The sequence below is a fragment of the Corythoichthys intestinalis genome, chromosome 1 (genome assembly GCF_030265065.1).
Source record: "Corythoichthys intestinalis isolate RoL2023-P3 chromosome 1, ASM3026506v1, whole genome shotgun sequence".
Lineage (NCBI taxonomy): Eukaryota > Metazoa > Chordata > Actinopteri > Syngnathiformes > Syngnathidae > Corythoichthys > Corythoichthys intestinalis.
Window position 1 is genome coordinate 34,789,978 of NC_080395.1, and position 27,038 is coordinate 34,817,015.

The 27,038-nt window shown below is 39.5% G+C and overlaps 3 protein-coding genes across 3 annotated transcripts in view; 1 reads left to right on the forward strand and 2 right to left on the reverse strand.

Moving 5' to 3' along the window:
• The window catches only part of LOC130912177 (b(0,+)-type amino acid transporter 1-like), a 27,056-nt gene extending 13,650 nt beyond the window's left edge, over nt 1–13,406 (reverse strand). The window contains exon 1 of the mRNA XM_057830060.1: nt 13,325–13,406. The gene's annotated coding sequence lies outside the window, so the exon portion shown is untranslated. The remainder of the gene's footprint in view (nt 1–13,324) is intronic.
• nudt19 (nudix (nucleoside diphosphate linked moiety X)-type motif 19) lies at nt 5,996–16,964 on the forward strand. The gene is made up of 3 exons (XM_057831832.1): nt 5,996–6,880; nt 13,344–13,551; nt 13,633–16,964. The coding sequence occupies exons 1-3, from the start codon at nt 6,107–6,109 to the stop codon at nt 13,830–13,832; spliced, it is 1,182 nt and encodes a 393-aa protein (XP_057687815.1). The 5' UTR covers nt 5,996–6,106; the 3' UTR covers nt 13,833–16,964.
• Nucleotides 16,965–21,771: 4,807 nt separating this feature from the next.
• Nucleotides 21,772–23,445, reverse strand: si:ch73-167i17.6 (regulator of G-protein signaling 9-binding protein). Its single transcript, XM_057831877.1, has one exon. The coding sequence runs from the start codon at nt 22,964–22,966 to the stop codon at nt 22,226–22,228; it is 741 nt and encodes a 246-aa protein (XP_057687860.1). The 5' UTR covers nt 22,967–23,445; the 3' UTR covers nt 21,772–22,225.
• Nucleotides 23,446–27,038: the final 3,593 nt, after the last annotated feature.

The window sequence follows — 27,038 nt, forward strand, 5'->3', positions numbered from 1 at the left end:
GTTTCAGATAAGCAAGAAGAGGCTGGCCCAATGCTCACCTATTGCATGGCACATAAAAAAAAATAATAATAATAATAATAACATGATTAATGGTGCCAGGCATGATGGGGACATGCATACTGAACACAGTAGGAACAGAGCTGAGTACCGAATCCAGCTCTCAACTATGAGGCAGATCACTAGTTCCAGTGAGTTGCCCTGGTTAGAACCATGTATGTATTTTTCAAACAATGAAATGTGTGAAATGTGTATCATGTTTAAAATAAAGAAATATATTTGCAAGACAATTAGAAATTACAGCATGTACAGAATCAGAATTATGTGTATAACTGCAGTGTTTGATGAAATATGATAACACCTAAGTTTGTTGACATTGCATTTATATATGAAAGATATTGTAGATAGGTTTCTCAAGACTCAGAGAGACTCAGAAATGTATTATACAGTAGATAATTGAAGTTTATGGATTTTTTTTCAGGGATTAGCAGACTGTTGACAATCATGCAAGCATGAACGTAAAAGTTTAAAATCCCAACCAAACAGAAACTTCTTCAGTCCAGGCTTTGTTAATATCAGTCCAAATTGTCAATATTATGTCTGAAAGAATGCCTCTGGGACCAACACAAGTGTAATCAAGGGATCATACTGTTCTTACTGTTCTCAAAACATGAATGGGAGACATTTATGCTTAGTCTTAACTCTTAACATAAGGTCAATCTAGAAGCAACACCAGAATTTAGGTAAAGTAAAAGGGGGTTATGTGCAATGAAATCGGAAGATACAAATCTTCAAATTCAGTACAGTATATTAATCTTTGTGTAGTATATCAACAGTGAAATTTTCCCTTTTGAATTTAACTACTACAATGATGATTTTGCCACGATCTTCAAAGTTTTGAAATTATATACGGCGGAAAACACAGACAAGGCTGAAAAAGCATTTTCTGCTCTTGCACCCCTCTTTAAAATAATAATAATAATAATAATACATTTTATTTGTAGAGCGCTTTTACCAATGCTCAAAGACGCTTTACAGTAGGAACAAAAACAGGAAACAACGTGAACAGAACAAAACAAAGTAAATAATTATAAGTTAAAAGCTAGTTTAAAAAGGTGAGTTTTTAACAGTTTTTTGAATGTGGGAAGGTCTGAACAGGTACGGATGGGTTTTGGGAGTGAGTTCCAAAGGGAGGGGGCAGCAGCGGAGAAGGCTCTGTCCCCCCTAGTTCGGTGTGTTCTTTGTTTGGGCGGTGCGAGGATGTTTCCATTAGAAGAGCGGAGGTGACGGGAAAGGGTGTGGGGACAGAGAAGGTCTGTGAGGTAGGGCGGGGCCAAGTTATTAAGTGCTTTGTAAGTGAGAAGGATGATTTTGAACTGAATTCTGTATGAGATACGAAGCCAGTGCAGTTTGTGGAGGACGGGGGTAATGTGGTTCCTGTAGGGGGTCCAGGTGAGAAGGCGTGCAGCGGAGTTTTGGATATATTGTAGTTTATTGATGAGTTTGGATGGAGAACCGAAGAGAATGCTGTTGCAGTAGTCAAGTCTGGAGGTTATGAAGGCATGGATGAGGGTTTCAGCAGTAGAGAAGGTGAGGGAGGGGCGAAGACGGGCTATGTTCTTGAGGTGGAAGAAGGCAGTTCTGGTGATATGGTTGACGTGGGGGTCGAATCTTAGTTTATTGTCAAAAATAAACTGATACCAAAATAAACTGCTGTATTTTAAGCCAAAAGAACTGTTATGTTTGATAGAACAATATGTCTATATGCTGCCATAGCAGATTCATGGCGCATTAAGCCCCCGAACTATTTTTAATTTGTCCGTTTTACCCTGGAAACCCCCGTTTACAGACATCGCGCAACCGCTTTTGTTTCAACCCAGCCATGAAAAGAAGGTAAGTAATCGTATTTATTATTCAAAATGTCTGTCATTTTTAGTTTAGAATCATTAATTGATGTCTAGTATTTAGCTTAAAACACAACAACTTAAAAAAAATTATTCACTCACATATTTTAAATTTTTAAACAAATTATGTCACAATGAAAAAATTAGTGTCTGTAAAAAAAGTCACAGATATCTACCTCATAACTATCGCTAAAATGTATTTTTTTTTAGTTACTGTTGCATTTTCCCCAAAATTTTAGATTATAAATAATCCATCCAAACAAAGAAAAATTGAAAAAAAGTTTAAGACAGTAAATATATTAAAATGAAAATCTTGACCACTCCTTGATGTCTGCGATTTCTGTATCGCGACCCTTGTTACATTACCATGTTTCACCCATAAAATACCCCAAAAAATCCGGCTGTTGCCATTCACAGTTGTGTCTTGACACTCGGTGATACATGCTACATGGAGTCTTTGGATCGAAAAGAGGTAAGTACGCGATAATATCTCGTTAAAATCATGACGTCTTTAATTAGGCTCTCCCGAGCTCTCACCTCCAGTTAGGGTTTTGCCGTTTATTTATTTATTTTTTTTAAATGCCCTCCTGTTCAAAATGTTTCGTCCCCCAGAAAATTAAGATTATAAGCTTTCCAATGATGTATCACACATGCAAATAGGAAAATTTTGAAATTTTGCCAAATTGAGGGTCTCAGAGCGGAACTTCAAGTCACCCAAGAGCGTAGGTTTGGTCTTAATTTTAGTAGGGACAATATACCAGCATAACCTGCATGTACACTTTTTTACTGGGGATGGGACATTAATAAAACCAAACATATTTGGTGAATGGGGGTCAGGGCTACATTTCTCACCAATATTAACCTAATTAATTGATAGGCTAAATGATTAATGCAAAATAAATCTGTATTGACCTATACTAACTTTTACACTTCAAAATTATAACGTCTTAATCTGAGGCGGCATGTTGTATTTCTGTCGAGCTGTGAATGGGAGTGTGTGTGGGGGGGTGGGGAGGTTCAAGTCATCAGCCAATCAAACGTGCGTTTCAGGGGAAAAATGGACTGGCACATTCAACAAGTGAAAAGGGGTCAGTGTAAGTGAACATAATGAAAGTACTGTAACTGATTTAATAATGGTAGGATCTATTCTATCCTTACAACATATAGGAAGACAATCTAAATGACCTATATAACTGAAGTCATTATATAATGCAAATAAGGTTGCTTAAAAGTTGGTGGGGATAATTTGAGCATCCTAAAAAGTTGGTAGTGTTATGTCCCTACTGTCCCTATGCAAACCTACGCCATTGAAGTCACCTGATTGTTTTCCGCCATATATGAAACATGATTTATCATGTCATGTTTTATCTTTTATAATTTATTTTATGTTTTAAAAAGAAAAGGACGATTCAGATCAAGGGCATAGGTTTGTATAGGGACGGTAGGGACATAACACCACCAACTTTTAAGGATGCTGAAATTGTCCCCACCAACTTTTTAGCAACCCTATTTGGATTATATAACGAGTTCAGTTATATAGGTAATTTAGATTGTCTTCCCATAAGTTGCAAGGATAGAATTGACCCTACATTAAGTTCAGACTTTTATTTATCCTTTTCACTTGCTGAATGTGCTGGTCCATTTTTTCCCCCTCAAAGGCACATTTGATTGGCTGATGACTAGAACCCCCACATTCACACAATCCCGACAGAAATACATGTCGACAGTTTTTTTTTCGGCCAGCAGCAGCAGCAGCAGCAGCAGCAGCAGCGGCAGCAGCAGCAGCCACTGTAAGTAATGTAAAAAGAAGTCAATGTTGTGAAGGTGGAGAACACGCCACTAATTTAATTAAACTGTGTGAACTTGTTAACCTGTAAAACTCGAGTAGAAAGCTGCTTAGAGACGTGTCTTCCTGTACTTTTTCTACTGTTAACATTAATTGAACATTGCATTTTGTGCATTTATTCCCTAATTAAATTGTATGTATTTTCTACATCATTAAAAGATTTTTTTTTTTTTTTTTTTGCAGCCTATGCACATTTTTACCCCCCCCCCCCCCCAAAAAAAAAAAAAAAAAACACAACCACTGTAAATTTCCTTTATATCAGATATGTCCAAAGTCCGGCCCGGGGGCCAAATGCGACCCGTGGTCAAATTTCATCCGGCCCCCAGCCTCTGTCATAAAATCAATAAAGTCTGGCCCACACACAGACTTAATAAATTGGTCAGCAGTACTGCTACCAGCATATGAAGTATCTTACACACTAAATGCTGCTCCTCATTTACCCACTAAAAGGCAGCAGCACTCTAAGCAACATTACCCCGTGTGACCCCTTACTCCCAATTTTCTAAACTGGCGACAACAAAAAAAAAAGTTGACTGCGACGGCCGACGCTTCAAGGATAGGTGGAAATCGGACTATTTCTTCACTAAAATACACAACAACTGTCTGCCTCATTTGCAAAGAGAGTGTCGCTGTTTTTAAAGAGTTCACTGTGAGGCGATATTACCAAATAAGACACACTGACATGTACGACAAGATTACAGGGAAGATACATAGCGAGAAATTGAAGCAACTTGAAGCTAGTTTAATTTCACAGCAGCAGTATTTCGCAAGAGCCCGAGAGTCGAAAGAGAACACAACAAAGGCTAGTTGTGAGATTGTTAAAATTATTAATTAAAAGAAATAATAAAGCAAATGTGACACACAGAATGGCTTGCTAAAATTTGCTTAAATATATTGTTCTACGTAAAGCACGTCAGCCAAGGTCGGCCTCCCACATTTTTACCACACCAAATCTGGCCCCCTTTGCAAAAAGTTTGGACACCCCTGCTTTATATGAAGCAAGCACTTTGAAAAATGACCTACTCCCATGAAAATAATTTTACTGTAACTTTTTTCATGTAGGAACCAGTTATTTTTGAGAAATGTAGCCAATCTGTTTGGTCTTATTAATGTCCTGTCCCCAGCAATAAGTGTACATGCAGGTTATGCTGGCGTCCCCACCAATTTTGAGACCAAACCTACGCCCTTGATTCAGATGACAGATTTGCATAATACCAAGGTGTGCATCATGGTACTTTTTATAACGAGGGAACATTATAGTCAGGGGTGCACATAAGTGGTCTGCATGCGCGCATGCGTACTGGACGTAGACAAACGCGCTGGCCCTCAATGGCTTCCATACGCTTTTGCGTACCGATGGCTGACCACTGTATTTGCGGCGGACACGAGAAAATAACTTCTCAAAATGTCGAAAAGGCAGGCCCCACTGACTCCCCCACCCCCGTCAAAAGAGACAGACAACAGAGACGTCACCGGAGCTACCGAAAAAAAGGACTTTTGCTGAAAAGTGGCTGCAGGAGGTACCATGGCTAGAAGCAAATGGTGCTCGCATGGAAATGCGGGACAAAATGTGCCGTAAGAATCCCAATGTCGCTGATAAGAGCAGCGCATTTTATGTAGGGTCAAAGAATTTCAGCCATTCAAACTTTGAAAAGCACGAAAAAAACAGAGAGCATGTGGCAATTAAGCAAACTATCGATGTCAGACAGGACCCCACTCGCCCTATGGACAAGTGGCGGAATAAAGGTAATGAAGAACAGCGCCATGCACTGACAAACGTGTTTTTGCCCGCATTTTACAAAGCTAAACATGCACGTTCAATGAGGTCTTATGAGGAGGACATCCCACTTTTACAAAGGCTTGGAGTTAATGTGGGAGCCGCATAATGCCCTTTATTTTGAATTGGTTCTTTTATGTTTATTTCTTTACATTTCCCTTCAAAGTAATGGCAATTTTGTTGTGCCAGTTGATGTTAATCGAGCATTAATTGTTAATATAATTAATTAAAGGTAATTGGCTCTAAGTAAAGCTTGTCATAATTTTATCGCATCAGGCGGGTCGGCTCTCAAGCTCAATGAGGACCAAGTCACATCTCCAGGTCCTCCTCTGAGAACCTGGGCAAATGAAATATGTGCACCCCTGATTATAGTTATCCATCCTGTAGGTGGCAGCAGCTGTTGTTGGATGATCGAACCCGTAGATGGCAGCACTGAATCATCCAGCATCTATGTGGCCGGAAATAGTTAAAAAAAGAAAAAGCACCCGCTCTTCCGGGTGTCCCCATCATAGCAAGTTTTCGCATATGTGTTATGACTTTCAGGTGAATTTGGGGGGGAAAAAACAGATTTGACGTATTAAGATGAACACTGGACTGAAACACTGGAAGGAGGCGGCCACTCTCATTTTAGCCACGGGTCACAGGCTCGGCGGGGACACTTTATCCACACGGACAGTTGCGTGTTCTCAGCCGGGCAACACCGAAGGACGACCTCGGGCCCCTCAAGTCTTTGACTACAATGTTTTGCTCCTTAAACGAAGCAGTAAAAGTGGATTCATGCCTAACGCCTATGTGTTTCCCGGAGGTTTGGTGGACTCTTCCGACTTTTCTAGTGAGTGGTTGGACATCTTCAAAGCTTTTACAAACTCTCCGAACTTTGGTTTAAGGAGGGTCACGCAACCCCCTGATACCAGACCGCCGATTTTTGCTACCGACAGGCTTAAACTGGGCTCACCAATCCCAGGCGAAGTCGCCTTCCGTATCTGCGCCTTGAGGGAGACATTCGAGGAATCTGGCGTTCTGCTTTTCGTTTCCAAAGAAGACCAGTTGGGCTTGTTAAAGAGCATCAACGACAGAAGCGCTACTGATGAAATCAAGCACTACAAAGTAAATCAGCTGTGCAGCAGTGAATTGAACAGGTGGAGGACTCTGGTGAACCAGAACCCGTCCAATTTCGTCAGAATGTGCAGGGAGCTGGAGGTGCTGCCTAACATCTGGGCACTCCACGAGTGGTCCAACTGGCTGACCCCTGAGAGAGGATATGGCGTGAAGAGGTTCGATACGGCTTTCTTCATATGCTGTCTGGAGGACAGACCACACGCCCTCCAAGACCAGAAAGAAATTGAACACTTTCAGGTAGAGTTGGGAATCTTTGGGCACCTAACGATTCGATTACGATTCAGAGGCAACGATTCGATTATAAATCGATTATTGATGACACCCACAAACCCCCCAAGTTATTAGCTGCTTTCAATGTTTCGTACATTAGTTACAAAAATTGTACAAAAAGTCTCTCAGGCTTAAATAAACGACTATTTCAGTATCAAGTTAGAAGTTCAAAACAGTAAATAAAATATTCAAGTCCCCATTCTGTATCAGCAGCTTTAAACGACATTTAATTAATGTTGTGAATCAACCGTTAAACTTGTTAAAATTGCTCCCTTTATTACATAATTTCTAGTGCTGCAACGATTAATTGATTAACTCAAGTATTCGATTACAAAAAAATATTCGAATTAAATTTTGTTGCTTCGAGTATTCGTTTAATTAAAGTGGTGTTTTAATGGTTTATTTTGAAAGTGTTTGCAATTAGTTCTATTGATGAGGGTGGATACACTGCCCTCTGGTCTGCCGTTTTTCACATGGCTGAATCCAACTGCTCCCTGTTAAGACTAACGTAAGCTAAGTTTTTGTTTGAGCTAATGTTTTTTAATGCATTCTTAATTTAGTTTATATGTATATTTAGCCTTTTTTTTGTGGGAATATGTGTCTGAACCATTTGTTAAGAGCATTGTAAAAATAAAAAACTTTAGCATTTAAGCTAGCGGACTTTTTCTATGTAAGTTAACAAGTTTTTCTTTTGTTGTACATAGATCCTCATTAAAAAAAAAAAAAACGTTTGAGGCTCTGCTCAGGTATTTTTAATTTTTCATGTTCCTTAGCCGATTACTCGATTATTCGAACTAAGTAGACCATCGATTAATCGACTACTAAAATATTCGATAGCTGCAGCCCTAATAATTTCCCTTCTGTCTACTTTAGACATGTGAAAGTTTTAAAACTGTTTTAAAGATAGTTTCAAGTTAAGATTTTGCCAATTTAGGAGTATTTTAGATGAAAAGTTAATTAAATTCGCTACAACAGAGCCTTCTAGAGAAGTCTCCTGCTTTAAGATGGCGGCTGTTTACCAACGCCGCATCTAGTTTGCAATAAATGTGCTGCTAATGCCATTGAGTCTGTCATTTTGTATCTAGTTCTGTATACATATGATATCTATTACCTACCGTAACATGATATGGACGTAGTTTGTAACGGCTGTCGGCAACAGTCAGGTATTATTGTTTTTTTTATCTAGCGGCATGAGTTGAGCCAGAGCCGTGAGTTGAGCATTGTCATTAGCCGGGTAATGACAAGATGTTTACTCTCGGGACGCAATGCAGTCCGTTCCTCATTGCGTCCCGAAGATCGCGCTGACTGTGTTTTAGTTCCGCTTTACTTGACATATTTCATTAATCGGAATTGAGATGTTTGTGAATCGTTCTCGAATCTTGCACGGCCAAATCGCGAATAATCTAAGAATCGGAAATTTCGCACACCTCTACACATAACACATATTGTAAATTCAGGGCTATATCTCATCTTTCATCTTTATGAGTGTTAACTGGGTACGTTACCATTACTGAGTTTTCGAATGCAGTTTTAAGGGGAAAAAACTTCAAGTGGTACCTCTACATACGAAGTTAATTCGTTCCAAGACATATGTCGAGCAGGATTGTCCCATAAGACTACATTATAATTTCATTAATCCGTTCCATAGCCCGAAAGCGTACGCGAAATACTGCTGGTACTATTGCAAATAGCAATTGCACAGAGTAAAACAAATAAATTATGAATAAAATACCGTATTGGCCCGAATATAAGACGGCCCTGATTATAAGACAACCCCCTCTTTTTCAAGACTCAAGTTTGAATTACAGTACATCTGAAACAAATGATTATAACAATGTATTTGAGAGAAAAAGCATGTTATATTGCCTCATTCAAATCTTAATATCTGAACATTTAAGTATTAGGGCTGTCAAACGATTAAAATTTTTAATCGAGTAATCGCAGCCTAAAAATTAATTAATCGTAATTAATCACAATTCAAACCATCTATAAAATATGCCATATTTTTCTGTAAATTATTGTTGGAATGGAAAGATAAGACACAAGACGGATATATACATTCAACATATTGTACATAAGTACTGTATTTGTTTATTATAACAATAAATCAACAAGATGGCATTGACATTAACATTCTGATAAAGCAATCCATGGATAGAAAGACTTGTAGTTCTTAAAAGATAAATGTTAGTACAAGTTATAGAAATTTTATATTAAAACCCCTCTTACTGTTTTGTTTTAATAAAATTTGTAAAATTTTCAATCAAAAAATAAACTAGTAGCTCGCCATTGTTGATGTCAGTAATTACACAATGCTCATGGTGCTTAAACCCATAAAATCAATCACACCCAAGCGCCAGCAGAGGGTGACAAAACATTAAAAAAACACAACAAGTGGACATGACTGTGCGGTCATTTTAATCTGTTTGAGCGGGGCATGTGCGTCAATTGCGTCAAATATTTTAATGTGATTAATTAAGAAAATTAATTACCGCCCGTTAACGCGATAATTTTGGCAGCCCTATTAAATAAGTAAACTAAAGTGCAATCACATTCGTAAATAAATGGCTTCTGGTTTTTGAAATGTAAATAAACCAATCTATTGTGATAAAACAACTAAATTGCAATAACTGCATTAACCATCAAAGTGAGGTCTAACTGTAACTGTAGTCTTGAAACAACTCTGAATAGGGAAAAACACTGCAATAAAACAATGCAAACTGGTTAAACTTGAGAGTAACTGAGATCTCTCATGACAGAACATTACTCCTCAAGTTCAGCATTCGCAAAAAACACCGTCTTATATTCGGGCCAATACAGTAATAGGGTTTCATAATATAATAATGCCTGTAATAATGTAACGAATTGAGTTCAAATCTGACGAATGTGTTTTGCATGGTGTACCTGAACGCACCGCGTGGCTGACGTGACAGTGAGAGAGCCTTCACTTTTCATTTTCAGCTGTGGCAGACAGTAGGCATGTTGTGTTGAACCAGCTCTGAAATAAATGATTAAAAACCTGACGAAGCTGGCGATTTTTTTGGGCCATGTTACAATTATAATAATTGGCACCTTATAAAAACTGGCGAACGGGGGTCTGAGGAGGACCGTCGAGATCGTAGACATTCTACGGTCGTATTGTCGAGCCAGTTCACAGACGCATACACCACGCTCATATTTTTCTATGATTTCCATCTTCATTTCAATGACAAGCCTCACGTTTTTTCTTTTTCACCACCTGCACTAACATTTTTGGAATCCATGTCGATTTTTCCCACAAGAAAATCCGCCGTGACCCTGTCTTGCGGGAAAACAAAGAAACTGTAGCGCAGTCATAAATCGCATTTCGAGCATGTCGTCAGATGTAGAAACAAATGGCGAGTCAAATTCTATGTTGGATGTCGAAAAGATAGTATGTCGAAGCAATTGTATGTCTAGGTACCACTGTATAGTATGTGAAAAACTAGTGGTCAATTCAATTCGATTGACTTTTCTCATTATACCAGCAATTTTCAGTGTCGCAGCTGTAATTCATTTATCGGACACAATTTCCAGAACCTCGAATTATTTGTATTTGGAAGCAAAATGTCTAATTATGCGGAAACAAAGGATTTATGTTACAAACTGTGCCATATGTAACATTCATGACAAGGGCCAGAACTTAAGTGGGTGCTGCTGGGGGAGTGACCGCAAGCCCTGTTTGCGGCTGAAAAGTGGGTGTGTTTGGGTGAAGGGACAGAAAGGTATGATAATGCGTGGAGCTGTAATACAGGGGCCGTTTACTTGGTGATGGTCCGAGAATACGACACATTTCAGGTTGTCATTTACATGGTTCCGTCTTGGTTGCATCTCCATTCGAACAATGTCACAATTCCACGTGAAAATGATGTAGTATTCATGCCAGGCCCTAGGGGGCAGGGCAGTTTTACAAAGTGGCAGCTAATGATGCCCCTCTTGACAACAACCTCCTCACCCTGGAAGACAACATACCCGCCCACTCAAATCAATAGCGTACCTGTCGTTTTTTTTTTTTTTTTTTTAATTGGCCCAAAAATGCGAACATTCAATATATTTAAAATAAATATACTTATTATATATTATTATTATTATTATAGAAACAGTAAATTATACCCAACGTTCTGCCATGTTTGCTGTTTTGAATGTTAAGAAGCAGCGACTGCACTTGTCCAAAGTGACGTGGGCGAGTGCTGATGTCGTCAGACCGCGAGTGTTCCATTAATATGGTTGCAAAGGAAGCTTCAAAATCGACTCCTTCCGTAAAGGCGAGGCCATTCCTCAACACTATTGTTGAGACTTGGTGTCGCAGCGTCACCATGTAAACGACCCCATAGTGTTTTAAGTGTTAAATGATCTCTTCCAGACACTTGGACAATTGTCTTGAGGTGCCTGCGAAAGTGTGGAGGGGCCCGGGAATAATTGTTGGATGGTCAACTTTGGAGTGGGTACTAGGTTAACAATGGCTTTTTGATATAAACATTGTAACCTAAACCTGTATGCGAGAAACCAAACATATATAAAGTCAGCCTACCATTTCATATAAGTTTGAATGTAATTGGGTCCTTTTGAACACGGCCACACCAACAAACATTATAGGCTGGTCATATATGTACAACCACATTCTGGTTTATTTTTAATTCCCCTCTAGAAATGATTTCAATTAAAAAATTGATCAAAATTAGGGCTGTCAAAATTATCGCGTTAAGGCGCGGTAATTATTTTTTTTAATTAATCACGTTAAAATATTTGATGCAATTAACGCACATGTCCGCTATGGTTGTTGTAAATAATGTACATATTATGTTAGTAAGCGAAATGTTATATTTTTTGTATGAGACGCTTTTTGTTTATGTTTAGTGAACCTGTATAGCGTGCTAAGCTAACGTTGTTGCTAATGCAATGCTTGTGTACTTTTTTTTGTAGTTGTACGATGGTCTAAAGAGGACAATGGTTTGAGGCCATTTTATTAATAAATCAGATGAAAAAGAAAGAAGTCTGATTATTATGGCGTCGTTCACTAGCTGTCTAGCTTTGGAAAAAGTAGACGCTTCGGAGTGTGGACAGCATAGACAGATTTAAATGACAGTAGAGTGAAATGCCCACTACAGTCCTTATGTACCGTATGTTGAATGTATATATCCATCTTGTGTCTTATCTTTCCATTCCAACAATTTATTTTACAGAATATATATATAATTTACAGAAAAATATGGCATATTTTATAGATGGTTTGAATTGCGATTAATTGCGATTAATTACGATTAATTAATTTTTAAGCTGTAATTAACTCGATTAAAAATTTTAATCGTTTGACAGCCCTAATCAAAATGCTTTATCTCATTTCTCTATTTTACCCTTAAAGGGCAAGTGACTATTTCATAATTTAAGACCTGTTGGTGGATATCCAATTTTCGCTCACAATATTAACATTTTGTACTTACAAGTGTATTCTACATGATCTAAAATGTGATGTCCACATTTCATTATTAATTAATTATTGTTTTTTTTGTGTTGTATTTTTTATGAATAAATGAAATCGTAAATTAATTAAATGTTTAAATAATAATTACAATAATAGTAATACAATTAGAATAACCGTTTTGGCCCGAATATAAGACGGCCCTTATTATAAGACGACCCCCTCTTTTTCAAGACTCAAGTTTGAAAAAGACTTTTTGAACGCCAAATTAATTTTTATAAAGAAAATAATTACAGTACATCTGAAACAAATGATTATAACAATTTATTTGAGAGAAAAAGCATGTTATTTTGCCTCATTCAAATCTTAATATCTGAACATTTAAATATGTAAACTAAAGTGCAATTACATTCGTAAATGAATGGCTTCTGGTTTTTGAAATGTAAATAAACCAATCCATTGTAATAAAACAACAAAATTGCAATAACTGCATTAACCATCAAAGTGATGTCTGTCTGTAGTCTTGAAACAAATCTGAATAAGGAAAAACATTGCAATAAAATAATGTAGACTGGTTAAACTTGAGAGTAGCTGAGATCTGTCATGACAGAACATCGCTTTAATGATATCTGGCGCCATCTAGCGTCGTCAATGGGTATAACGTCTAGACCGCGAATATAAGACTTCCCCCCACTCTTATATTCGGGCCAATACGGTAATTGAAACAAACACATTATGGTTATGTCCCCCAATAACACTAAAGTTGACCCCCCCCTAATGATAGCTATCCAGTTGATTTAAACTGGGAGAAATGGTTTAAACTGACTATGAATGCTCATGTTTCAGTGCCATTGAGGATGCTAGATGTTCAAACCATTTTGACAGGGAAGGATGGCAGTGATCATTCGCTGGGTTAACTATACGTCGGCATTTGAATAGAAGTATGTAGAATTTGTATATCCACTGTAGCTCACCTCTTCTGCTTCTTCTCAGTGGTCAGCACCAGCAGACGTCCTGCGAAGCTTTCAGGCTCGTGACTTGTGGATCGCTCCCCCGCAATTCTATGAGCTGAGACGCTTGTGCCGTTTCGCCTCGCTGAGCAACCTCCACGCATTCGCCAGGCAGCGCAGCACAGACGGCTGCGAACATTGGCTGCCTGTCATCTTCTTACAGGAAGACAGCTACATATCAGTGCTGCCAGGTGCTTGACTCATCTGGTGTTTTTATTTTCCCCATCTGCCTGATTATTGCAGTGTTCAAATATTCCTGCCCTTCTCTGCAGGAGACCAACTGTACCCATCGAACAATTCAGACAAGATTGAGGTGGACACAAAGGCAGAGCATGGTGAAGGTTCTGAGTCAGCACTGCACCGTTTCCTGATCTCAGACCCCTACAGTCCATGCCTGGAGGTCAACATCGCACCCAAGTACAACCACATGCTGCCCCTCACTGGACCCTTGGACTCCACAACCCCTGTGTGAACCATGTAGCAACAAATCACACACAAAAGCACTCAGGGGGAAAACAAACCATCATGTCTAGGTCATACTTGCACAAGGCATTTATCTCATGCAGATTGTGTCAAGTAGTTTATTTCTTTTGAGCAAGGTGTCTGTTATCATTTAGAACTGGCACGATCACATTGCAGTTCAGTGAACCCACCACTGTGGAGAAGCAGAAATGGAGACTAGCATACTTCCAAGGAAAATAAATTTTCCATAAACTGGAAGTGGCCCACCAATGCCTATGCTTAACTCATTCACTGCCATTGACAACGATAGACGCCCAATCTATTCGTCCTGCCGATCTCTCCCCATTCAAATGGATTGGACATCTATCGCAGTCAATAGCAGCAAGTGAGTTGAAGTAATCTAATTGCGCAAGTAGACGCAGGGGCATTCCTGCTCCGTTGTTGACAGTGACAATAAAGACCGATTCTAGGACTGATAAAGAATATTTTTAAAATGAAAAATACCTAATAATAAAAAAAATTTTTTTTTTTTTTATGTCAGGTTTTTTTTTGTTTCAGCAATGTTTTGACAGTAATACATTTGTGGCATTGATTTGAGAATCATTAAATGACTATGTTTGTCTTCAATGGGTTATTCTCCCACTGACCCCCCCAAAAAATAGTTAGGTTTTGTTTGAATTAATTGTTTTGAAGGGAATTAAAAATTAGGTGTGTGGAGGTGTTTTATATATTATTCTAGTCATTCGTTACAACTTAAAGCGTTTTTTTTTTCTTTTTTTTTTTTCTTTTCAAACAACACCAGTATTAGTATTCATTCATTTTCTCATTGAGTACTCACTGATACCATTACCACTAGTGCTTTTGATATTTAAAATTTAAATTAACATAATCACAATTTTGAATGAAGACGTTTCTATTTTTTCTATTTTTTTTATTGATTTCCCAACGTATCAAACTGTCACAGTATCTTTTTGTATTCAATATTAAACATCTTTTTGTATTTAGTATGAGTGGCCGGTATCAGCGGCACCAGCAAAATTGTGTTGTATAGCATCTAATTCAGCCTTATAACGTGTCCTGTATTGGGGCTATTCGTATTAACTTGCTATCATGTACTCCCGTTTTGTTTTTATTATGAAATTGTTATTTTAACTTAAAAAGATAGCATATTTAAGTTATTTTAGACAATAAATCAACAAATAAAGGTATTTATAAAATAATTGATTTAGCAAAGTCTTATTTGTAAAATAATTGATTTAGCAAAAGTCTTAATGCATTCATGTGGGTGAAAATGCAACAATACCGTAACGTTGTTGGTTGGTTGGTTGGTGTTATACTTCTATGCGTGTGCGTATGTATGATGGATTAAGTTGAAATAACACTCAACCTTCATGCTGTTTGCTTTGGAGAGTCAATTGAGGGTTACCATGGCAACTCCATAGCCTTAGAAACCCACTAACGTTGTCCGCGATGATCAGGTGATGATGTGGTTCTTGGATGTAGCTTGTGCCTCTGTCGAGTGCATGTTTGGACGAAGGTTCACTCACCTTTAAATGACTCTAATGTGATTAAAGTTTAATGCAGCTTTTTAGAGGAAGTTCTAGAATTTGAAAGCTTGCAAAAAATATATTTAGATGTTTCCCATGCTGTCTGGGTCTCCTGCTCTCAGAATCCCTTACGCTTCAGAAATTCAAACATTTTTGGCCTTGTCCTTTCTTTGCTATGTTTAATTAATTGCCTTCATATTTTGGGAACTTTCGGAACCTCACTTAAAGTTGAGCAAAGTAACTAAGATAAAATGATCTTCAGGCAGTTTTGTGGCTTTTCATTTAACCCTTAATAGGGCACTCATTTAACTCTTGCAAATGGTCGCTGCCAGCCCTCCCAGTCAATATGGATTGGACGTCTAGCGCTGTAAATGGCACTGAAAGATGAATATTTATGGCCAGTCCTCAAAGTTTAAATGTATTGGATGTCTATCATTGTCAATGGCAAGTAATGATTAAAAACTATGAAATTTAAAAAATAAGAAGAAACTGGAAGGCCATAAACATATTGAACTTCTGTTTTTGTTCATTTTGATTATATAAATACATATATATATATATATATATATATATTTATATGGCGGAAAACACTCAGGTAACTTGAAGTTCCACTCTGAGACCCCCAATTTGGCCAACTTTCAAAATTGACCGATATGCATGTGTAATACATCATTGTAAAGCTTAAAATCACATTTTTCTGGGGGAAGAAAAATTTTGAACTGGAGGGCACTTTGAAAAAAAAAAAAAAAATTAACAGCAAATCCCTATCTGGAGGCGAGAGCACATGAGAGCAGAATTACAGACGCCATGACTTTGACGAGATATTATCGCGTACTTGCCTTGTGCCGATCCAAAAACTCCATATATCACCGAGTGTCAAGACGCATCTGTGAATGGCCACAGCTGGATTTTTGGGGGATTTTATGGGTAAAACATGGTAATATAACGAGGGTCGCGATGTAGAAATCGCAGACATCAAGGAGTGGTTGAGATGTTCTTTTTCATATATTTACCCTTTTAAATTATTATTTTTTTTTTTCAATTTTTCTTTGTTTGGATCGATTATTTATCATCTAAAATATCAGTAAAATGCGAAAGTAACAAAAAAAAATACAATTAAGCGATAGTTATGAGGCAGATATGCGTGACTTTTTTTTACAGACACCAATTTTTTCATTCTGCCGTAATTTGTTTAAAAGATTAAAATATGCGAGTGAATAATTTTTTTGTCGTTTTTAAAAAATATATATATATATATATATTTTAAACGAAATATTGGACATCGAATAATAATTCTAAGCTAAAAATGACGTTTTGAATAATAAATATAATTCTTTTTATGCCTGGGTTGAAACAAAAGCAGTTGCGCGACGTCTGTAAACGGGGGTTTCCAGGGTGAAAGGGACAAATTAAAAATAGTTTGGGGGGTTAATGGGCCATGATTCTGCTCTGGCAGCATATAGACATATTGTTCTATCAAACACAACAGTTCTTTTGGCTTAAAATAAAGCAGTTTGTTTTTTAGAGGGTTGCAAGAGCAGAAACTGCTTTTTTTGTCTTGTCTGTGTTTTCCGATATATACAGTGCCTTGCAAAAGTATTCGGCCCCCTTGAACCTTGCAACCTTTCGCCACATTTCAGGCTTCAAACATAAAGATATAAAATTTAAATTTTTTGTCAAGAATCAACAACAAGTGGGACACAATCGTGAAGTGGAACAAAATTTATTGGATAATTTAAACTTTTTTAACAAATAAAAAACTGAAAAGTGGGGCGTGCAATATTATTCGGCCCCCTTGCGTTAATACTTTGTAGCGCCACCTTTTGCTCCAATTACAGCTGCAAGTTGCTTGGGGTACGTTTCTATCAGTTTTGCACATCGAGAGACTGACATTCTTGCCCATTCTTCCTTGCAAAACAGCTCGAGCTCAGTGAGGTTGGATGGAGAGTGTTTGTGAACAGCAGTCTTCAGCTCTTTCCACAGATTCTCGATTGGATTCAGGTCTGGACTTTGACTTGGCCATTCTAACACCTGGATACGTTTATTTTTTAACCATTCCATTGTAGATTTGGCTTTATGTTTTGGATCATTGTCCTGTTGGAAGATAAATCTCCGTCCCAGTCTCAGGTCTTGTGCAGATACCAACAGGTTTTCTTCCAGAATGTTCCTGTATTTGGCTGCATCCATCTTCCCGTCAATTTTAACCATCTTCCCTGTCCCTGCTGAAGAAAAGCAGGCCCAAACCATGATGCTGCCACCACCATGTTTGACAGTTGGGATGGTGTGTTCAGGGTGATGAGCTGTGTTGCTTTTACGCCAAACATATCGTTTTGCATTGTGGCCAAAAAGTTCAATTTTGGTTTCATCTGACCAGAGCACCTTCTTCCACTTGTTTGGTGTGTCTCCCAGGCGGCTTGTGGCAAACTTTAAACGAGACTTTTTATGGATATCTTTGAGAAATGGCTTTCTTCTTGCCACTCTTCCATAAAGGCCAGATTTGTGCAGTGTACGACTGATTGTTGTCCTATGGACAGACTCTCCCACCTCAGCTGTAGATCTCTGCAGTTCATCCAGAGTGATCATGGGCCTCTTGGCTGCATCTCTGATCAGTTTTCTCCTTGTTTGAGAAGAAAGTTTGGAAGGACGGCCAGGTCTTGGTAGATTTGCAGTGGTCTGATGCTCCTTCCATTTCAATATGATGGCTTGCACAGTGCTCCTTGAGATGTTTAAAGCTTGGGAAATCTTTGTGTATCCAAATCCGGCTTTAAACTTCTCCACAACAGTATCTTGGACCTGCCTGGTGTGTTCCTTGGTTTTCATAATGCTCTCTGCACTTTAAACAGAACCCTGAGACTATCACAGAGCAGGTGCATTTATACGGAGACTTCATTACACATAGGTGGATTCTATTTATCATCATCGGTCATTTAGGACAACATTGGATCATTCAGAGATCCTCACTGAACTTCTGGAGTGAGTTTGCTGCACTGAACGTAAAGGGGCCGAATAATATTGCACGCCCCACTTTTCAGTTTTTTATTTGTTAAAAAAGTTTAAATTATCCAATAAATGTTGTTCCACTTCACGATTGTGTCCCACTTGTTGTTGATTGTCGACAAAAAAATTTAATTTCATAGCTTTATGTTTGAAGCCTGAAATGTGGCGAAAGGCTGCAAGATTCAAGGGGGCCGAATACCTTTGCAAGGCACTGTATATACTGTATACATACACACACATAATTAGAATTGAGACCTGTCATCCACATTCATATGTGGGCATCACATTTTAGGTCATTTAAACCTTATTTATATATCAAACGTTAAAATTGTGGCCTGCGTGACCCAAAATGCGATATCCATATATTTGGACGCCACGTCTTAATGGATTTAAAGTTTGTTTGTTTGTTTGTTGTTGTTGTTTTTAATGAACAAAAATAGCCACTTGCCCGATGAACGTTTTAAGCAAGGGTGGATCATGCTCTTCCTATCTGTGGTCAATCTGCATCAGAAAAACTTGATATTGAGGCACAGCAGCTCAGGAGAAAAACAAAAAGTTGGACAAAAAAATATATGTCTTGCTAAAACAGATTTTTTTAAAACAGTATTTAAAAAAAGTACAACAAAAAATTAGTAAGTTCAAAATGTAGCAATTAGATTATTTTTTTTTCTTCTCAAGATCAAAAATTAGACGTAAAAATGCACTTCATTTTATCTCAGTTGCTTTATAACACGCTAAATTCATTTACTGCCATTGACAGCGATAGTAGTCCAATCCATTTTGACTGGGAGTCAAACTCTCTTCCAAAAAGGAATACAGTACCATTCGTATTATGATTATTAAGTTTTGTTCAAATTCAATTTTTGCTTAAAATGATAGATCTTGCTAAACCTCCTACTTATTATGAGCTGTTGTATGTTAATTCATTGTTGTCCCAGTGCACTAGTTTTCCCAAACCCCTTTTCAAGGCTCAGAGCCTTAACATCTGCTGCGCTATTCCAAGAATAAACAAATACTCTTAGAAGTAAAACCATTAGCCAGGCAGTTCAAGCATCTCCATTGGAAAATTGAACACCAGTTAACCTTAAGGTGGTTATGTCCAAAGTAATAATCCCCTGCTTAAAATCCCTTTAGCTCGGCAGTGTTAACAGCCTGAAGGGTTGAAATTTGTCACTTTTACAACTCTGGTAATCATCTCAAAAGATGCAACACGGGAACAAATTATGCATACATGCAACATTTTTTAACAAATATTTTATTACAATAAATATACTTGATTGTATGTACATTATCTCACACATAGAAAATCCCTATCCATATATATATACACTCACACATATACACGTTGCAGTATATACATTCAACCCTGAAAAGGAGCACAGGCTTAACAGTGAACTGGTGTACAGTATTATTTCAAGACTGATGATGTATAAAGGTGCCAAAATACTCTTACCGTTAGCATAGCATTGTGATGTGATGCACAACAATCTGGCTTCATGGATTATATGATAATGTGGTCAACCTGCGCTAAGAAGATTGTGTAATAGTGGCGATTAAAATCACATCCGACCTGTGAAGAGCTAAGTTTTGCCTTTCTATCTCTATGCGTTTGCTTTTAGAATGTCAAATCGTAAAGCGTCATTTAGCGTAAACAGAAATACTTAGTCGTCAAGCTACATTCCTGCATGAGCTTTCTCGCTAATCCACTTGGATTATGTGTTGTTGGCATCCTGATGGCCAGACACTGCTTTACGTTACTAAACATTGAACACATTTCTAAACACAGACTGGCATGAAAGGCAAATAATGCTTTACTGTGTGTAACTATACACACTCGCTGGTATCTTATTTTAATCAACTGTCATACTTTACTTTTGCCCACCACATTTCATAAAAGCCTTAAACCATTTGAAATAAGATACAGTACATCACCATATCAGTCCTGGCACTGTCTGACGTATTGACTATAATTTTGTGTCATCGGTCCTATTTTCTCAAGGGAAGAAAATTAAATTTACTACTCATATTTTTAGGTATGCATTTCCTTTCTGCCCTTCCCTCCTTCCCCAAAAGCAGAAGATCTCCTGGACCTTAAAAACAGGCCTACCTAACCTCAAACTGAGCCTAGCGACCATCCTGCCACCTAAGAGCTCTACTATCTTCTGTTTTCAATCTAGTACTCATACATTCGCAATTGATTTTGCTTACTGTTGCGAGATCAGTTTTCCCAGCAAGACCACAAAAAACAGACTCTGCACCGGTCCTAAGCCGAAAGGCGAAGCTTTCGATTTAGCAGTCGATCTACGTTCCTACCCTCACCTATGGTCACAAGCTGTGGGTAATGACCGAAAGGACAAGATCCCGGATACAAGCGGCCAAAATGAGTTTCCTCTGCAGGGTGTCCATCTCTCTCTTAGAGATAGGGTGAGAGGCTCGGTCATCCGGAAGGGACTCTGTGTCGAGCCGATACGCCTCTGCGTTGAGAAGAGCCAATTGAGGTGGCTCGGGCATCTGGTTCGGATGCCTCCATGGAGAGGTGTTACGGGCATGTCCCACCGGCGGGAGGCCCCAGGGACGACCCAGGACACGCTGGAGAGACGGTCTCTCGGCTGGCCTGGGAATGCCTTTGGATCCCGCTGGAGGAGCTGGTTGAAGTGGCTGGGGAGAGGGAAGTCTGGGCTTCCCTGCTAAAGCTGCTGCCCCTGCGACCTGACCCCGGATTAAGCAGCAGATGATGGATGGATGGACCACCAAAAAAAAAAAAAAATTAAACTTTGGATGCCCTCTCATGTCCACAGTGATACCAGGCAGAAAACGCAATTCCCTACTCTAGCCAGTAGATGGCCTACTGTATATTTAAAACAGTAAAGGTTCGGTGATATAGATAAACAATCAACCTTAGTCTGCTGTTTTTTGGCATAATTTCTGTTGTGTGTGTCTGTTTGCCATATGAGCGTATTTTTTCCACACTTGATGAAAATTTTCATGAATTTGGCTTAGCAGCAAGTAGCTTTCTATTGGCAAAGGCCTATTAGGGCCACAATAAAAAAGCAAAATTATAGTAGTTATGATTGTGTTGTAGTTAGGAGATTAAAAATGACATTTTGAGGATGTCATTTGAAAAAAGTTTTATGTAATGTTACAAGATATACATACCTGTGGTAATCTGTCAGTCGTATTTGTGTAAAATGACTTTTGAACAATTATACATCTTGACTGTTGTAATTTTTTTGGCATTACGACCTCTCATATTTCATAATACGAGTTCTCGTAATGTTTCAACTTCAATTTCATAAATACCGCAACATTTTTGTAATGATACTTCTCGTGATTTTACAGTTTTTCTATTGATTATGCGTTATTCTCTTAACATCCAAGTTATATTTGTGATCCCCCCCCCCCCCCCCATAATAACACGTTATTATTCTTGTAACATCCTCACCTTTTCTCTTTAAACTATTTTCGTAATGCTTTAATTCAAATTCAATCCTGTAAAATTGACGGTCATTGACATCCAAGCATGTAGAAATCATCATTACGCTGTGAATTTTAGTTAGTTTATCACAAGTAGACATCCAATCCATTTGAGATGGGAGGGTTTAATGGCTGCCACCCTCCCAGTGCAAATGGATTGGACGTCTGCCACCGTCAATGGCAGCCAATCTCACAAAAGTTTTTTCTCGTACAATACAAATTTCATTATTTTCATTTTGGCCCTCTATTACCTAATCACAAATATTATTTTTGTCAGCGATTTGGAAGTAACTAATTTACTTTTGAACACATAATGACAGTAGAGAGTTCCTGAACTGATAAGAGCTGGTTATGGTGCACTCCAAAGCCCCATGCAAGCCGTTATTCAGGACATGTTGATGACCAGATATCCCAGCACACCCGCCACAGTCACGATGACAAAGAAGACCAAGACTGCGCAGATGGAGGCGAAGCCCTTGTCCCCGCCGCCTCCCCCCTCCTCGTCCTTGGGTTCCTCATCGCAGATGGAGATGACGCCCACGGAGGAATTTCCCACGCTCATGTTGGACTTGAGCTCGGCCCCCGCCTCCTGCTTGGCTTCCACGGCCCACGGCGCCACCTGCACCTTCATCTCCATCTCCTCCATCATCTGGCTCACCTGGCCGATCTCAGCCTGCAGGTCCCGCAGGTCGGCCGTGTCGATGTTGCTGTCCGCCTCGTACTTCATGTTCTGCACGCTCATGGCTCGCGCCGCCACCGTGCTTGTGCTGCCCGTCATGCCCGTCTGGATCAGGTGCCTGGTGGGCACCTTGAGCGGGAAATCCTGGCCTATCTCCAGGGAGCGCTTCATGTCCACCTCCAGGAGATCCATGCTGCTTGAGAAGAGCACCCATAGCCGCTCGTACTCTGCGCGGTCCTCCTTGCTAATGCTCTTGTCTTTGAGCAAAGAGGTCAGCTTAGTCCGGTTGGCCACTGCCAGCTCCTGCGCCTTTTTGCGAGTTCTCTTCAGCTCCTCGCGCAAGTTCTGCGAGTCCGACGTGCTGCCCAGAGCTACGACAAGGTGCCGGTAGCACGCCGTCACTTTATTCAAGGCGTCCAGCATAGTTTTACACTCCTCTTTGCCCATGTCTGCTCACCGACGCTCACCTTCTCCTCTTCTTCCACCTCCTCCTCCACACAAATCTGACAAACAAGAGAGAAATGGCGATCTGCGTGGATCACCTCTCTCCTATGTGAGTGCACATTCCTTTCTATCCTGCATGCCGCTTGCTCTCCGGGAGGCTTACCCGCCTTTAAATGGGATTTAGCCTTTTTCCGCTCCTTAACGCACGGATGCGCAATAATCCCGCAATGTGTTTCTTAAAAATATCCACTTTTAGCTACAGGTGGCAAAGATATTAGGAAAAAACAAGTCCGTAAATTGAAAGATAACGTCGGCGGGCGTCATTCGGCGTCAAAGGAGAAAACTGCGTCCCTCTCGGAATGGAGGCGTTCGCCCTTTGGTTCCGTTTGGCTTCGTGCGTCTATTTTGGTGGCGGAAAGCGCAATGGATGATGTTTAAATGCCACTAAGCGCCTTCTGTGGTCACGTGTGAGCGCAAAAAGCGACGTCCACCGTGACAGGCTGCAGGGAGGGAGGGCTGTTGGTAGCCTCGGGGAGGCTACGAGCTCGTTGATTGGCTTGCGAGGCTGCTCGTCACGTGGGGGACGCACGTAGGCTTCATTGGGTTAGGCCAGTGCACTACAGCAGATCACGACGTCACAAATGGCTGTCACCTTCCACGGGTTGAATGGCCGGTTGCTGGAGCTCACTCAGGCTGTTTTTAGTCACCATAGCAAGCAGAGGTGGCGAAAGTACCCATAATCTTGTTTTCCGCACAAGGGTTTTTCATGGATTACCAAAACAAAACAAAAATACTGAAATTTGGGAGAAAGAGAAACAAAGTTTACAATAAAGATTTTCCCAATGCATTGCCTTTAAAATGATTAATTGTGTCCACTACAAAGACTCTTGGCAGTTTTTGATGTTAAAAAAAAATAAAATAAAAACATGTAAGGGAAACTGTGGTTCATTGTCACATGGGTTGCTTGTCACACTGGCTCTTAACTTGACCGCCAGTTACATGGGGCCATACGTAAAGATTTAGGGGGGGAAGGTGGGGCGCTGCCCCCCCAGTAGCCGAAAAATGTCATTGCATGTAACTGACTTTCCTATATAAGGGTGTAAAATAAAGTTAAATGTTGTATATAGAAGTTGTAAAGCAATAAAACAACAAAAATGAATGAAATGGACAAGAATCATACAAAGAATTTCATAATGGGTCAAATTTATTTTTTGAACCGATCATGTGACTGGCACCTTGGAGACCCTAACTCTACTATCCGAGCATATACAGTGGGGCAAATAAGTATTTAGTCAACCACCAATTGTGCAAGTTCTCCTACTTGAAAAGATTAGAGAGGCCTGTAATTGTCAACATGGGTAAACCTCAACCATGAGAGACAGAATGTGGAGAAAAAAAAAACCCAGAAAATCACATTGTTTGATTTTTAAAGAATTTCCAAATTAGAGTGGAAAATAAGTATTTGGTCACCTACAAACAAGATTTCTGGCTGTCAAAGAGGTCTAACTTCTTCTCACGAGGTCTAACGAGGCTCCACTCGTTACCTGTATTAATGGCACCTGTTTTAACTCTTTATTGGTATAAAAGACAACTGTCCACAACCTCAGTCAGTCACACTCCAAACTCCATTATGGCCAAGACCAAAGAGCTGTCGAAGGACACCAGAAACAAAATTGTAGACCTGCACCAGGCTGAGAAGACTGAATCTGCAATAGGTAAAACGCTTGGTGTAAAGAAATCAACTGTGGGAGCAATTATTAGAAAATGGAAGACATACAAGACCACTGATAATCTCCCTCGATCTGGGCCTCCATGCAAGGTCTCACCGCGTGTCGTCAAAATGATAACAACGATGAGCAAAAACCCAGAATCAAACGTGGGGACTTGTTGAATGACCTACAGAGTGCTGGGACCACAGTAACAAAGGCTAGTATCAGTAACACAATGCGCTGCCAGGGACTCAAATCCTGCACTGCCAGACATGTCCCCCTGCTGAATAAAGTACACGTCCAGGCCCCTCTGCGGTTCGCTAGAGAGCATTTGGATGATCCAGAAGAGGACTGGGAGAATGTGTTATGGTCAGATGAAACCAAAATAGAACTTTTAGGTAGAAACACAGGTTCTCGTGTTTGGAGGAGAAAGAATACTGAATTAAATCCAAAGAACATCATACCCACTGTGAAGCAAGGGGGTGGAAACATCATGCTTTGGGGCTGTTTTTCTGCAAAGGGAGCAGGACGACTGATCTGTGTAAAGGACAGAATGAATGGGGCCATTTATCGAGAGATTTTGAGTGAAAATCTCTTTCCATCAGCAAGGGCACTGAAGATGAGACGTGGCTGGGTCTTTCAGCAGGACAATGATCCCAAACACACACCCAGGGCAACAAAGGAGAGGCTTCGTAAGAAGCATTTCAAGGTCCTGGAGTGGCCTAGCCAGTCTCCAGATCTCAACCCCAGATAAAATCTGTGGAGGGATTTGAAAGTCCATGTTGCCCAACGACAGCCCCAAAACATCACTGCTCTAGAGGAGATCTGCATGGCGGAATGGGCCAAAATACCAGCAACAGTGTGTGAAAAGCTTGTGAAGAGTTACAGAAAACGTTTTGCCTCCATTATTGCCAACAAAGGGTACCTAACAAAGTATGGAGATGAAGTTTTGTTATTGACCAAATACTTATTTTCCACCATGATTTGCAAATAGATTCTTTAAAAATATAACAATGTGATTTTCTGGGGGGTTTTCCACATTCTGTTTCTCATGGTTGAGGTTTACCAATGTTGACAATTACAGGCTTTTCTAATATTTTCAAGATGGAGAACTTGCACAATTAGTGGTTGACTAAATACTTATTTGCCCCACTGTATCTTGTAAGTTAATTTTATTGCTGACATTGCGTTTCAGAGTCATGAATATGTTCTGCTCCGAGTGACCCCCCCCAAATTCAAATTCCGCATATGCGTATGGCCATAGGAGGAGTTTGACTTTTGGGGAGGGGGGGCACAACATGTTTATGACCCCGAAACGTAGTGTCAGCAATAAAATGAACTTACAAGAATATTTTGTTGAAAATGAGCGTTTTTTTGTTTCCCATCATTCTTGAGGGGAATTCTAAATCAGGCTGCTTATAGGACAGCTATACTTTTCGCCAAGATGGTCATCCAATAATATGGTACATGTGCCGTGCCACTGTAGTTACCCCCGTCAAATATTGTATCCCCTGGGCGGAGCCACTGCGCTGCACAGATTTGCTTGACTTCCCTGTTTTGGTGATGTAGTTACAGTGGGGAGAACAAGTATTTGATACACTGCCAATGGGTTTTCCCATTGACTGTGTATCAAATACTTGTTCTCCCCACTGTATCTATGAGGTTTTAAAACATGGCCCATCCGTCAAAAAAAAAAAAAAACAACAACCTTGTTTTTCTGTCGTATAACGTAACATACGCACTGAAAGTAAAAAAGGCAATATTTTACTGTTTTACTCTTAGGATGACCTATAACTGTTATTACTGTAATTCGAGCCCTGTATGGAGTTTCTCCAGTATAATTAACGTCGATGTCCAAAATATATAACTGGGGTTCTTTTTTGGCTTCAATTAACTGTTTAAGTCGACATAACTCAAAACTAATGTGTGTGTGCGCGCTCCCGCGGCTAGGGGATACAATTTTTGACGGGGGTAACTAGATTGGCAAGACACCAGTGGTGGCTTTATAGTACAATTAGCATCTTTAGTGGACCAAATTGAAATTCCGCTTTCCATTTTGGCAGTGCTCTCTGGCGTTTCATTGTCCACATTTTCAATCCTTGGTTCTTGCTCAGTAGTTCTTGTCGCTTTTGAAAGCTTAGGGTTGAAAAAATTACGTATATCCATCTTGCCTCTGGTTCTCGAGTGGTTTTGGCTAAGCAAAGCAAATGACCGTCTTAGGTGCTAGTCACATGATCTGTTCAAAAAATAATTTTGACCCAAAATATCTTTTTTTTTGTCCATTTCCTTCATTTTTGTTGTTTGTTTTTTGCTTTACAACTTTTATTGACAATATTTTATCGGAAAAGTTTTCATTTTAAAATCAT

What these genes read in the sequence shown, in the direction of transcription:
- nudt19 (XM_057831832.1), top strand. Translation starts at nt 6,107, where the DNA reads ATGAACACTGGACTGAAACACTGGAAGGAGGCGGCCACTCTCATTTTA. An exon ending in AAGAAATTGAACACTTTCAG is followed by an intron (nt 6,881 to 13,343) that starts GTAGAGTTGGGA and finishes GCTTCTTCTCAG; the next exon opens with TGGTCAGCACCAGCAGACGT. An exon ending in CTACATATCAGTGCTGCCAG is followed by an intron (nt 13,552 to 13,632) that starts GTGCTTGACTCA and finishes CCTTCTCTGCAG; the next exon opens with GAGACCAACTGTACCCATCG.
- si:ch73-167i17.6 (XM_057831877.1), bottom strand. Translation starts at nt 22,966, where the DNA reads ATGGGCAAAGAGGAGTGTAAAACTATGCTGGACGCCTTGAATAAAGTG.